The sequence below is a fragment of the Aptenodytes forsteri genome, unplaced genomic scaffold, assembly GCF_000699145.1.
Source record: "Aptenodytes forsteri isolate BGI_AS27 unplaced genomic scaffold, ASM69914v1 Scaffold2, whole genome shotgun sequence".
Lineage (NCBI taxonomy): Eukaryota > Metazoa > Chordata > Aves > Sphenisciformes > Spheniscidae > Aptenodytes > Aptenodytes forsteri.
Window position 1 is genome coordinate 19,656,440 of NW_008795695.1, and position 13,595 is coordinate 19,670,034.

The 13,595-nt window shown below is 38.7% G+C and overlaps 1 protein-coding gene across 1 annotated transcript in view; it reads right to left on the minus strand.

The window, feature by feature from the left end:
• Positions 1 to 5,576: 5,576 nt before the first annotated feature.
• Positions 5,577 to 13,595, minus strand: part of GK (glycerol kinase) — a 30,633-nt gene continuing 22,614 nt past the window's right edge. Inside the window, exons 17-20 of the mRNA XM_009283123.1 lie at positions 13,274 to 13,417; positions 12,208 to 12,288; positions 10,563 to 10,649; positions 5,577 to 7,409 (exon numbers count right to left, since the gene is read on the minus strand). Coding sequence (XP_009281398.1) covers positions 7,396 to 7,409; positions 10,563 to 10,649; positions 12,208 to 12,288; positions 13,274 to 13,417 — 326 coding nt within the window. The 3' untranslated portion in view covers positions 5,577 to 7,395. The remainder of the gene's footprint in view (positions 7,410 to 10,562; positions 10,650 to 12,207; positions 12,289 to 13,273; positions 13,418 to 13,595) is intronic.

Below are 13,595 nucleotides of genomic sequence, written 5' to 3' on the forward strand. Positions count from 1 at the left end.
TCCTGTTTTTTATTTTATTATGAAAGAGCTCGCTGTCTTTCCTCATGTGTGTTTAGTACCACACATTTACTGCAAACTAGTTTGGCAGTACTGATTTACGGCGTGTAAATGAACTGCTCATATGCTGATGTTATCTTTGTTTCTATTGTAAGGTAGTACAGCTGTGACTCATGCTTTTGCATAAATATTTAAATTACGATTTCAACACTTTCATTTTGAGAATATTGTGCCAAACGCTGCTGTGTTAGCTTCAACAGGTGCTACTTTGAAAAGCCAGTGGGAATAAGCGATTTTTTTTTTTTTAAATGAAGCTGTAACAAAATCTTCCAACAATTTCAGATATTCAAGGATATTCTGTAAACCAGTATCATCCTACTGTTATGACCTTCAACCATCCTACTGTTTGTTGCATTGATCTACTATTGCATTACACTGGGTTCTGAACCGCTAAAATTCCGGTGTGTTTTTTTCTACCTTTCTTAAGTGCTTACCTCACACACAAAATAATAAAACCGTACCTGCATATTCCAATATACAACTTGCCTCATTTGCACATCAGCTGGGACTCGGTATTTCACATACTCATGAATAAACAAACAAATTTCAAGACCAGCAAATAAAATCTTTCAGCACTATTATAGTATTTTTAATTAATTAAATTAATATGAATTTTTCTTAACATTACTTAACGTTTAGAAGTTTGACAAACCTTGCGTTGTACGCACTTGTTTGTTGGTGTAATATCAGCAGTCAAACAGAAAGACTGGTAACAATCAAAGAAACGATCGCACGACGCGAGATCTGTTGCTGGGTATGACAGCCCTTGACAACTCTTGGGTCGGAAGTTCATCAAAGAGCTGAAACCCAAATCAAGGTAAGGTACCGTTTGTTTACTTTAAGGCTTATGTATTAGAGGGTCACAGAACAGAGGCATCATGTAGCACATGAAGTGGTTTGCACCTTGTAGAAGACTAACTAGAGCCCAAATAAGAAGAGCTTGTGCTGGTAATACAAACCTATTTCCTGGGGGGGAGTGTCTTAAAGAGACTTAATAATATGTGTCTTGACGTTTAACTGAGACACAACGATCATTATGTAGAGAACAATATTAAAGTTATCATCTTGTATTTTGCTTCACGATGAAGACAGGGTTCTTGCACGTTCCGGTTAGGCCGCTCTCCCCCCTTTTCCCCTTCCTTAAAACAAAAACAAAAAACTTGGAGGATATCTGATGCCTCCAGTATTTGCAGTGTGAGAGCTCTAGAAGCTTTTCTTCTTGTTAAAGCAGTTTCTTCTGCTGAAGAGTCACTTCTTCAGAATTGTGCGACTGAAGAATCAATTCCCCCTGAAAAATCAAGGTCGAGAAGCAGCACCGGCACATTCATTTCCAGAAAATGCTGTCCACAAAAGACTTGGAGTTAGATTCTAGTTATAAGCAGATAGAGATTGAAGCCGTTTACATAGTTTTTCGAGTAACCTTCCTTCATAATGGGGCAGCACTCCGTTTTAGTATTTGTGGAAGAAAGTGATGTTGATACTGAAACATCATGCAGGGGAGGGCACTAACATTTGTGTTATGCACCCTCTCAACTGTAAGCTGACTCCTGTTGTTGGACACGGAGTAGTAACACAGAAGGGATTTCCGTGCTCATAAACGCCGATGAATCTTGAGTTCCTCTGTATCAAACAGTATGCTCTATGGCAGGTTTTCAGCAATCTGTTCACCTGCAAGATGGATAGGACTGATGTAGTCAGAAAACTCAGCAAAAAGTAAGTAGCTGAAGTGACATACTCAAAACTCCTGAAGCTGTTTATGAAGTAGCATAGGAAATGTGGGTGCTGTTGAGCACGCTGACTAGCCCATCCTGTTGCCAAAACAAATAGAAGACGACTCCAACGGCTATAGAGCTGGGAGGGAAAACGCTTGTTCTAGACAGCAACAACTGATCACCAAAGCTGTCCTGTCTGCAAGCTCTTTTCTAGTTGCACAAGACCTGACAAGTGTTATCAGGCGATCAGGAGGCTGGAGCTGCTGGCTTTTCAGTTCTCAGAGCGCTCCATCCCTCCAGAACTGAAAAGTAACAATGCAGGAGATCCTTCCAACTGAAGTGAACGTACTTTCAAGGATAGTCAGAGAAGGAACCCCCAGATCAGCAGCCCACGGATTTAAAGAAAAAACACTACAGACAATAAGAAGCGACTCCCAAACTGATGTCTTCCCATTACAAAAAATTAACGAACCCGTATTTTTAGGTTTTGCTAACTACAATTTAACTGTGGTCTCTTTGGAGGCATGTTATCCCACGCTTGCCTTTTGGGCTGCTTTGAAGCAGCTGGTGGTATAATTCCCTATGAAAAATGGGGCATTAGACTAAAGCAATCAGGAATCCGAAAAACAGTCATTCTACTTAAACTCCCACCAGCAACCGCTTAAAAGATTATCTCTCAAAACTAAAACGAGTAAGACAATAAGCCCACACAATAGGGCTGACTCTTCCAAAACAAGTATGTACATAGGGTAACATCGTAATAGCTCCAGTTGAATAATGTTGAAATACAACGGTGGGCGAAAACTGATTCGTATGAAGTGAACTGGTTTTGTCCAAATAAACTAGCATTTCCTTCTCCCTGGCCTTCATTATTAGCTGGCTCAAGCCGTCAGCCTGTGCTGGAGACAAGCTGTGACTGACCTAATCACAGACTCGCAGACCGGCTGAGGCAGGAGAGCACTTCAGATCGTCTGCTCAGAGCAGGGTCAGCGAGATCAGGGCTATGTCCCGTCGGGTTCTGAGTATCTTGAAGGATGGAGACTCCACAACCTCTTTGAGCAACCTGGTGCTGTGTGTGACCACCCTCAGAGTAAAAAATTCTTTTCTTTTGTTTGAATGGAATTTCCTGTGTTTCAGTTTGTGTCCGTTGCCTCTCATCCCGTCACTGGGCACCAGAGAGAAGGGTCTGGCTCCACTGCCTTTACTCCCTGCATCAGGTATTTGTATCTGAGCTCTTTCCAAGCTGAGCAGTCCCAGATCTCTCAGCTTCTCCCATATGACAGATGCTCCAATCCTTTAACCATCTTTGTGGCCTATCACAGGACTTACTCTGGTATGTCCGTGTCTCTCTCATACTGGTGATCCCAGAGCTGGACCCAGCACTCCAGATGTGTCTCACCAGGGCTGATTAGAGGGGATCACCTCCCTTGACCTGCTGGTGATGTTCTGCTTGATGCAGCCCAGGGTGCTGTTGGCCTTCTTTCTTGCAGTTGCTGCCTCATGTTCAACGTGGTGTCCACCAGGACCCCCAGGACCTTTTCTGCAAAGCCGCTTCCCGGCGGCTTGGCCCCCAGCATGTCCTGGTGCCTGGGGTTGTTCCTCCCAGGGGCAGAACCTGGCACTTCCCCTTGTTGAACTTCACGAGGTTCCTGTCAGCCCATTTCTCCAGCCTGTTGAGGTCCCCCTGGACAGCATAGGAAAATCATTCCAGCAATGTTCTTTTGTCATTTCTGAGCTTTAAAGGGCTGCTACTCATTTGCCTGCCCTTGTCTCCGGGACTGATAAGTACTACTTCCATAAATGCCAGTCAATTATAATAATTAAAAGAAACCCCATACTGGGCTTGTGTTACAGCTCTTAATGGGACGGCATTCCAATAGCTACAGATCTAGGATTCTTCAGATGGAAAGATTATGGCTTGGATGCTGATAGCGATATTAAGGAGCTTGTTTGTGTAGAGTTCCAATAATAGACATTGTATTAGCTTTCATCGAACAAAAATTCTTTATACATATAAATTTCTGGTACCAATTACATTAGTAAAGTTCTCATCTCATAATATTCCAGCTTGATGAACCATGAAATCAGAGTATGCTCTTGTGCGGCGCAGCTAAGGGCAAGGCTGTAATTTTGCCGTGTGAAAGGAAGACTCTAGAGTCTCACGAGCAGAGGGAGAAGTCTGATACTAAGTAAGGACGTTACCTAAGGTTTCTGTGCTGACAGGATATTTAAATGCCTTTCTTCTTGGGAGGGAGGGGGATGTTTCTGACTCACACAACTGATTTCAATATAGGGGACTAAAGACTTTGTAAAGACTATGGATGAAGGCTACATCCTTGGTACAATTATGCGGCATGATGTGTAGAATACAGTTGGGAGCTACATAGAGACAGAACAAACAAGAATCTGGCAGGCACACTCCATACATGTACCCTCCACATATACACCCCCACCACGCCCGCTTCCTTCTTAAAATAACAGAAATACCTGTCGCTCCCGGCTAGTGCCCCCAGCAATGTTTTATATGCCATGAACATTTCTTCCCTCAACTCATAATGGCTTTTTGATCTGTAGCAATTACTAGACCATGGTACAGGAGCAAAAACTGTTTGGCCTGTTGGTCCCACCAAGCAACGTTGTTTGAGACTTTTGGATCAAACCTGTATTACAACTGTGTTCCTTTTCGTCGTCCTACTTGTGTTTTCCTGCTTTTTCCTGAATACGGAGGGACTTGAGGAAATGCAATTTCTAAACCAGTCCTTCAAACTCAATGTATCACTGAAAAGCAGAATGCAGTACTGCATGTATTTGAGACGTATATCTGAGCAAGTTAAAGAGGGCGCCCTATTGTTTAATATGCGTCAATGATACTAATGCCTCATGTAAAAAACATTAACGAAAATGTGTCTGAAAGATAATGTGCAAGAATAAACTGACAGCTTATATCAATTTATTTATGGTATTTTAATACCAAGTTAATGCATTTCTCAAGTAAGAATTTATAAATCTGGTAATTTATAGAAAAAAATAAATCACAGCTTCACAAAAAGCTAACGTTCAAGGGTTCAACTTTCCCCTCCCCCCCAACATGCATTTTACAATATATTTCAACTATGTTGGTAGAAAGTTAACAGTGGTGTGAAATTCTTAAAAAATATTGGCAACAGCAATTGAAAATAAAATAATGATTTTTACTCAGTGAAAAAGTAATAGGAATTGTGTTTCCCAGTAAAAGATAAGTCAGAAAAGCAGCAAAAAATCCCCCTCCTACTTATTATGTGCTACCTTTCCCCCTGCCGCATACATCGTTGGCAAAGGCAACACTTCAACATTAGTCGTTCCCAGGTTCAGTACTTCCGTGTTTTTGGCAAGAAGTCATACTCAGAAGTCCGGTGTTTGAGGTGTGTGCTGCCCTTCCCCTGCGTGCTCCAAAGGCTGCTCTTACTGCTGTTCCTTGGGGTAAGGTGGGATCAGCAACAGCTCCGAGTAAAGGTAAGGAGTATAAAGATTTTTCTAGGAGTTCATTTTTCATTTTTTCTTCACCTCTCCAGTACAAACTGGAAAACCCAGAAATTTTAGTTCTCACACCTCACCTTTGAGTATTTATAGGAGATACGGGATTTGAATGACATTGTTATATGTTTTCATGTGCACAAAAATCCCTTCTGTTGAATTTATACATGCAACCACAGGACGAAAAATGTTCCCCTTCTTAATTAAAAGTCACATTTTCAAAGGTCATTGCACATTGCACTAAAAAGGCAATTAATATGCATTTGCTACTAAGTACAAACTGGAAAACCCAGAAATTTTAGTTCTCACACCTCACCTTTGAGTATTTATAGGAGATACGGGATTTGAATGACATTGTTATATTTTCACCTGTGCACAAAAATCCCTTCTGTTGAATTTATACATGCAACCACAGGACGAAAAATGTTCCTCCTCTACCTTCTTAATTAAAAGTCACATTTTCAAAGGTCATTGCACTTGTTAATAAAAAGGCAATTAATATGCATTTGCTACTAAATATATTGTACAGACCTGAACTTCTGTGCAATCCATTGCTTCAGACAAACACGTATTTAACATCTTTTTAAAAACTAAGCCTCTAATCATTGTTTAAGGAAGAAAAACAAACTTTGTTAAAGACTTATTTTTTTAAAGACAAAAGTCTTTAAGAACAAACGCACACAAAAAACCGCTCCCTTTAACTCCTAGTGCATTTAAACACATCTTTGAAATTCTCCATGCTGTTCCCACATTTAACCTCGCTATCATTCTATACTGATCTAATGACACTATACAAGAACACATTTTCTCTGACCTAACCAAGGCGGCTGGCATTTGTCATGCTGTTGGTTCAAACAGGAAAGCTGAAGATAAGATTATTGCCTCACTCCTTTACCTGTGGAGGACAAAAAGTTTCAAAGTGGACGCAACTCAGTGGTCACGCATGTTGCCTGTGAATTCCAGTGGCCCATTTCAGGTGCCACTGGAATTACTCTTCCAAGCCAGGGTTTTGGGTTGTCCCAGCATATTTTGCGACAACTTGCTGTTAAAACTATGGACATGGAAACTGAAAGGGAGATTTTGGTCCCTGAGATATACTAAATGAGATCAAGAACTAAAGCACTGATATTTAATTTGGAGTGGACCCTCTTTAAGGAAAACTAAGTTAGCTTCAACTTTCAGAAGTTTCACAAATAGTCACTAAGATATCCGTAAGCAGGATGACGGAATATATGCAGTATTGGTCAAGAAAAGTGCGTTGTACAGAGTAGTTTTAAGAGTTATCAGTTGCTGAGGACCAAGAATAGCATGTCTTTCCAAACTAACACAAAAGCACAAGAACATGAAACATGGCCTTAACCAAAACATCTATTCGCTCCCACCTCTTTAAAGGTACAGCTACAGGACTTAGTGTCTTAAATACTTATAATGGACAAACTGACTACCTACGCCAGAAGCCAAACGAAACTTTTTAACTTTGTAACTAATCACTTCCACAGCACTCTGTGGACCATATCAGCAACCTCTTCATTGCCAAACCCGTGGCGATGTGTGCTACTGGTAATACATTTTGAGCTAGCGTTTAAAAGGTTTGTTCCATTGAAGGTGTTTCAGACCAATGGCCACTACAATAAAACAGCTTTGGCAACCACAGACATCTGAAAGGTAATTCACAGCAGCTGGAAGAATTGGAAGATGTTTACAAAGTTCTATAGTGCATCATTAACTTTCTGCAGTGTGTTGTATAAAGTACCAAACTCTGAAAAGGATAGCTAAACATCTGACATTACCTCAGAAGTTGCAGAGTTTTGTTATACCAACTTTCTCAAACAAAGCTAGGGCTTGTGAAATTTTAGAGGATGATGTGAGATAGTCCACGCAAAGGCCTCCAGTGCAGTTGAAGTTGATGGGGAAGGGAGCAGAGTAATGAAGGGCTGAAGACTTAAGTTTCAGTGTACCACTGGGAGGTTACTCAGGGACTGGCAACAGCTGGATTCATGAATTGATTTAGTCACACAAGTAGTATAATCACATTGGTGGTGGAATCTCTTCAGACAACAAATCAAAACGAAACAAAAAAATCAGCTGCATCCAGAGAGTCCACTAAGTAGTCTCATTTATCAGTACCTTAAGTAAGAAAGAACGTGCATTAGTAACACAGAATTTACTCTAAAACATTAATAACCCTCTATAACACAGCTGTGCTATAAGAGGAATTCAGTACAACCATTTTTTGTTTTCAGTTAATGCAATTATAAATTAGATGTATCTTGTGACACCAGATAAGCCAGCACTTAAGCGTGTGGGATATGCATATACCAGGAGAGAAGAGACCACACTATTAAGATGGGTAAATTTTTAAGAAGCAGAAGAATTGAAGGAAGGTACTCTAAGCTTATTTTTTTCTGAATATGAGCTCAGCTTTCAGAAATATTATTGCAACTAACTTGCCGAACTGCATAGTGATCCCTATATGTAAATTAGTGTGCAATTTGGCAGTAACTATCACAACACAATAAACTAAAAAGGAAAAACAGAATCTTAAAAAAAACCCCAAAGGGTATTTAAGCAGGAAGAATATAGTATTACTATCAGCACTGACACCTTATTCTGTGAGAATAAAGTCAAGAACTTTATACCCCAGATGTCATGTAAGATCCCGTACGTAGCCAATCCCCACTTACCCCTCACTTGAGAAGTGCCAATTTAAGCCTGCAAAGGCATTTCTTAAATTTGAGTCTAATAAAACACAGTATCACTTTCGGTTAACACCCATCCCCCAAAAAAGTACGGCTACAGAGTATGTTGAAATCTCTCAGATGTCCACTTCTAAAACTAGTGTGAAAAACTTAACAGAATCTTAGCAGAAGGACTCCAGTCGCTACACACAACTTGCTTTAATAGTGAAATAAAACAAAATATTGGCCCTTTCTCCCCTGGGAGAGAAGAAGAATGAAGATCATAAAAAAAGGTACAAGTAATTGACCTGACTGATGAAATTATGAAATGATAGAATGAAACACAGTATTGTTCTTCGTATTCAGTCAGCAGGTGCTGCATGAAAAGGCAGTTAGTTTAGCGGTTCTGTAAATGGGTTTTTGTCATGTTAGTGTTCTCTAGTCTGCCACAGCAGATTTTTCCTTCACATTTCACTAGCTGTAAAATCATGGCCCTGCCCTACAGAGACATGTTCAACAACAGCACTGTTGCCATGCAAGACTTACTGCTGTTTCAGCACATGAAGGATGAATTCAATCCTCAGTAGATTCAATCCTCAAACCTACTACACTGATGACTGCGTTGGAGTTCCAGTGTTTCATTAAAAGATAAAATGTAACAAATTAATTAACGGAGTTCCTGTACTGAATTAGAAGGAAAGTCTGGTCAGCTAGTTCCGGCTTTTAAAAGCAAAAGGATATTTACCAGAGTAAATTTCTAAGGGGAAAGCAGCCCTGCCCCAATCAGCAACACAAATTCTATATATGATGCTCTACCCTAATGAACAGCTGAGCAAAACTACAACCTGTACATATCATCACTGATGCTATTCCTTTTTAGACGTCAGCATTTTTGAAACAAATAAGAGCTGGAAATTTCTTGCAACTTCTCCTGTCCCCAAGCTTACCATGCAAATAATATACCAAGATACTGGCATATAAAGTAACTATATTGGTGTATATATAGTAACTATATATATATGGTAACAGTAACTATATCATTAGTTACTGTTATCTGAAAACAAGGGCAAAAATGGGTTCTGAAGGCCAGAGTGAGTTGAGATGAATGTTTTCCACTTGTGGGTCAGAAAGGCACTGACAAGCTTAGGGAAGGGAGAAAAAAACCCAACCTTTTTTATGAGTTCCAGCAGTGCAAGTTTAGATATTTATATGTAGGTTACTGATTAGTTGTTTTTTAAAAGCAATAAACCCAGAATTTAAAAGTTGCTTATCTGTCCACTTAATGTTGATCTTCATATTATTTTAGGTATCCTCCATGTGGTGAGGAACCTGACCTGGAATTAATATTCAGGTTGCTTAGTTCAGCTTGTTAAAAATTTACCCACTTAATCACAGCTGGTTTTATTTTATTCTTCATAATCAAGATTGTTCTCATTCACAGATACATTCCAGAGTTAGTAAATCAATGTCAATCCATTTGTTCAGTTTGCTTTTCGCCTAGCATTTGTTTAGTTTGATTTTAGTTCTCCTACAAGCTCAGTCTCTTCCATGCAAGAAAAATTACAACTGAATAGTTAATTCAGGCTGAATGAGTAGAAACAAAATACAAACACATCATCACAGGAGCATGCTAGAGTCCTCAACTGTCTGTTTAATTAACGCCCCCCGCCCATCCTGCCAAAACCAAAACAAAGAAAGAAAACCACCCCCAAAAAGCTTACTCGGCAGCAACAATGGCTATACTGTAAAATATTTTCTTTGGAATGAAATTATGAAACACAACGATAAAGAACAACTGACATCACCATATAAACTTCTTTTTTGTACCATAAGAATATCTTAATGAAATGTCTTACTTCTGGCATAAGTAACTAACACCGTCATCCATGTTAAGAACTTTCTTTTAAAATAAAACATATATTAATAGGTTGAAGATGCATCTTCATTGCATATGCACACAGTCCCTTTCCCCAGTTTTGCAGATAGGCCTTTTAGGGTCTCTTCTCTTTACACAAAATAATTCACTTATCCATCAAGAGCAAAGTACAAAAAGAATATTCTTTAGATTTAGTAGATGAAGATTTCTAACCATGTAATAGTTCCAAGGGGGCCAGAAAAATGAAAGAGGTGCATGAAGCCTTTCAGGGACAGAAGAAAAGTCTTCACTTTATTTAAACAAGATCCTCAAAATAATTTTAAATGTTATAAGAAGAAATACAGGATAAAGGATGGAACCTTATTCTAACTGCAATGCACACTGTAACGCAGGCAATGCAAAACTCTGCTAGGCTGCTCCAACCTATATCCCTTTTATAAACTGTGTATAGTCTGCATAGCTAGACAAAGGGAGGGGAGAGTTCAAGGTTTCATGTGCACCTAACAACTATGAATTTCATGGCACATGAGGATGAATTTGAGATGGCATTCACTTGGTTCCCTTAGGTACCGTATGTCTAATTCACACCCTCAAACACTCGTGTGCATGAACAACAAAAAGCATCAGTCATTTTTGCTAAAAATAAACAGATGGAATACAAAAAAACCCAACACTTAAACTAGTGTAGATAGCTTTTAAAGTGATCTAGTTCAAATAATAACTAACCTGAGACGTACTTTGCTCCGATTAACATTATCATGCTACTCATAATAAAAAACCCCAAAGGCAGACTACAGAAGATACTAGTGTCACCTGATGTCATCCAGGGGAGGGTGTTTCCAGTCAAGCAAATCAAAAGAGAAATATATATATGAATTGCAATATGTGTGTTAAAAATCATATGAACAGCAAAAAGTAACAAATGTAGTGACATTTGCAGAAAAATTAAATAAGATTATGCATAATCCCCACAATAATTCAAAACAGGCTCTCAATGTAAGAGTTCAAATCCAAATTCCACTGTTAGCACTATCTAGGTTGAGCCCACTTCTAGTATTCTTCAATCTTAAATACTCCTAGCAGGCAGAAGACAAAGTTTCAAAGCAAGAACTAAGGAAAATAGCATTTCCCCGCCCAGTGCTAAACCAGATAATCACTGAGGGTAAGTTTTGATAAACATATCCCTTTTCACATGAGCTGAAGAACAAGATCTAGTTTTATTTTCTGCAAGGCAGAATTTTCTATCCTTCAAAAGGAAATAAAGATATATAAGTAAGATACACATCAAGCACTTGGGATTTTAGGATACGTAACAGAGAGTTTAGATGTAAGGCTACTAAAACATAATGGACAATACTGAAGTGAATCTTGTTACTCATGCTAAATTACCTATTTCCCTTCCAAATAGCCTTGATAGAATTGTTTGTATTAACCATGGTGTTAAATAAAATACTTAAACCAATATATAGGATGGTAAAAGGAAAATTTTAGCTTTCAAGAATAAAGTAAGAGACTTCATGCAGCTTGAGGGCTGCAACTGTGGACTGTGGGGGGAGTTTACATTTTGAGGATTCTTTACTTAATACTTTTCATTCTAATAGTTTTTTCAACAAAAGGGAAATGAAATGAAGATAAAGCCCATAAATGATGTGTTGTAGGATGATTCAGGACTAAAAACTTATCCTGAAATAGTGCTGAAATATAAACTCAAATTATAGATCATAGAAGACTGCAGGTTTTATTTAATTCAAACCTGACACATGAAAAAGCCCTCTACTTCAAAAGAAAGATCTTGTTCAGTCCCTCAGAAGTGTTTGTATATTCTCTGTGTGCAAACAATAAGTCTATGCAATTCTTCACTTTATGATAACTTCTTGCTCTTAGCCCTTGTGGGTCAAACAGATTTTGATGCGGCTATCAATCCCTCCTTCCTATGCAGCAAATAATAAAGGCAAGATATAGCAAGAAAAATCACAGGAGGAAACTTTTCTCCTTTGCAACATTAAGGTTATACTATAAGAAAGTTTACGAAATCCCTGCACTGTCTTAGAATTGTGCTGTCTCTCTTCCTCTAGGTAAGATTTTTTTCTTTTGTAAACCAATGCTATTCTGAAAAACCTGCAGGTAGTCTTGATTTCATGACCTCTGTTTTTAGAGCCCTACAAGATGCTGCTTGTGCCCTCCTTTCAAGAGGAAGACCTATCTATCTATTTTCCTGCTTTGTTTCCACAGTGGTTTTAAGTAATAATTTTTAAATCATTGGTATAGTCCAGAGATGGTAATGAACAGAAAAGGTCACCAAACTCAAGATTAACTAACTAGGCTAACTGGCTAATTAATAATACTTGACCGGCATTAATTTCTGGTTTACCATTTGAAGGAGCTTCAGATGTCTCCCAGCCCATGGATTTCATCACAGCTTTCTTCCATCTGGCATAGCGAAATTCACTTTCTGAAATTGAGAAATCAGCAAACACAAAAGCCTCTCAATGCATATGAATACAACTACAAGTATTTAAGAAGCAAGGACTACAATATTACCTTTCCACTCTTTTGCACAGTATAGTTTGTCTGCACAGAACAAGTATTATAAAATGCTGTTCTGAATACAAAAAACCAAACCAAACCAAAACAACCCCAAACCCCACAGTTATGCACAGTAAGGAGAAGTAAACCTTAAAAACAATTTTCTGCATGTTCACCAATAAGAAGATTTACAAGTAGGACAAAATGAAGCAATTGTTACTCATGTAGAAGCCCTTCAGTGTTGAAAATACTGTCTTGAAGTAGGGATTATAGCAGTAATTATAATCAAAACGGTAAGACAAAATTCTGTACCAAAAATTAAGAAATAATTGAAAAAAAAAAATGCATTTGTCTTGCACATGGATTAATTATGTCAAGTACATACTTTCCATCTTTAGAAGCACTTAAGAACTGATGAAAAAGGTAGTTAACTAAAAGCAATGATTAATATAGGTTTTTTAAAGCCAAAAGAAGTCTCCCAAAAATAGTCAGTGTCCTTTCTACATCTGTGAAAATTCACAAATGCACAAGAGCTTTAGGAGACATCTTTCTCAGTAAAAACCTTTCCAGATTTTTTTGATTTTACTTGCTATAAATCAAAAGCTACTAACTGCAATGTCCAGTGCCGAGCTTCTTTCAAAAAGAAGAAAGAAACCAAACACATTCCCCTGTGGGGTTATGTTGTTTTAACCATTTTCCAATCTTACTAGTCAATAAATGGACAAAACAGCAAGTGAAATGCACTTTTCTCTAAACCAAACACTACAAAGCTGATCTTCAACATTTGTGAGGAAATTCATACATAGCTGTTTTTATATCAGTATGTTACGACTGCAACAAAGAAAAAAACAGATCTGTTGGATATAAAATACTAAGTTTGCAACTTCTTAGACAATGTGAAAGGGTTTTACCCTCTGGGTTGATCTGTGGTTCAAATCGTTCACATGTCACTGCTGTCAAATCTCCGGGATTCAGACTCCAAATTCCAACTCCTTCTGCAGCTCCTGCTGCCATAGCAGCTCCCAGAGCTGTTGTTTCAGGCATTGATGGCTTTACTGAAATAAATCACAGAGAAGGCCATGATGATATACCAAATACTGTGTTCAGTTTTGGGCCCCTCACTACAAGAAGGACGTTGAGGTGTTAGAGCGTGTCCAGAGAAGGGCAACGAGGCTGGTGAGGGGTCTGGAGAACAAGTCTTATGAGGAGCGGCTGAGGGAACTGGGACTGTTT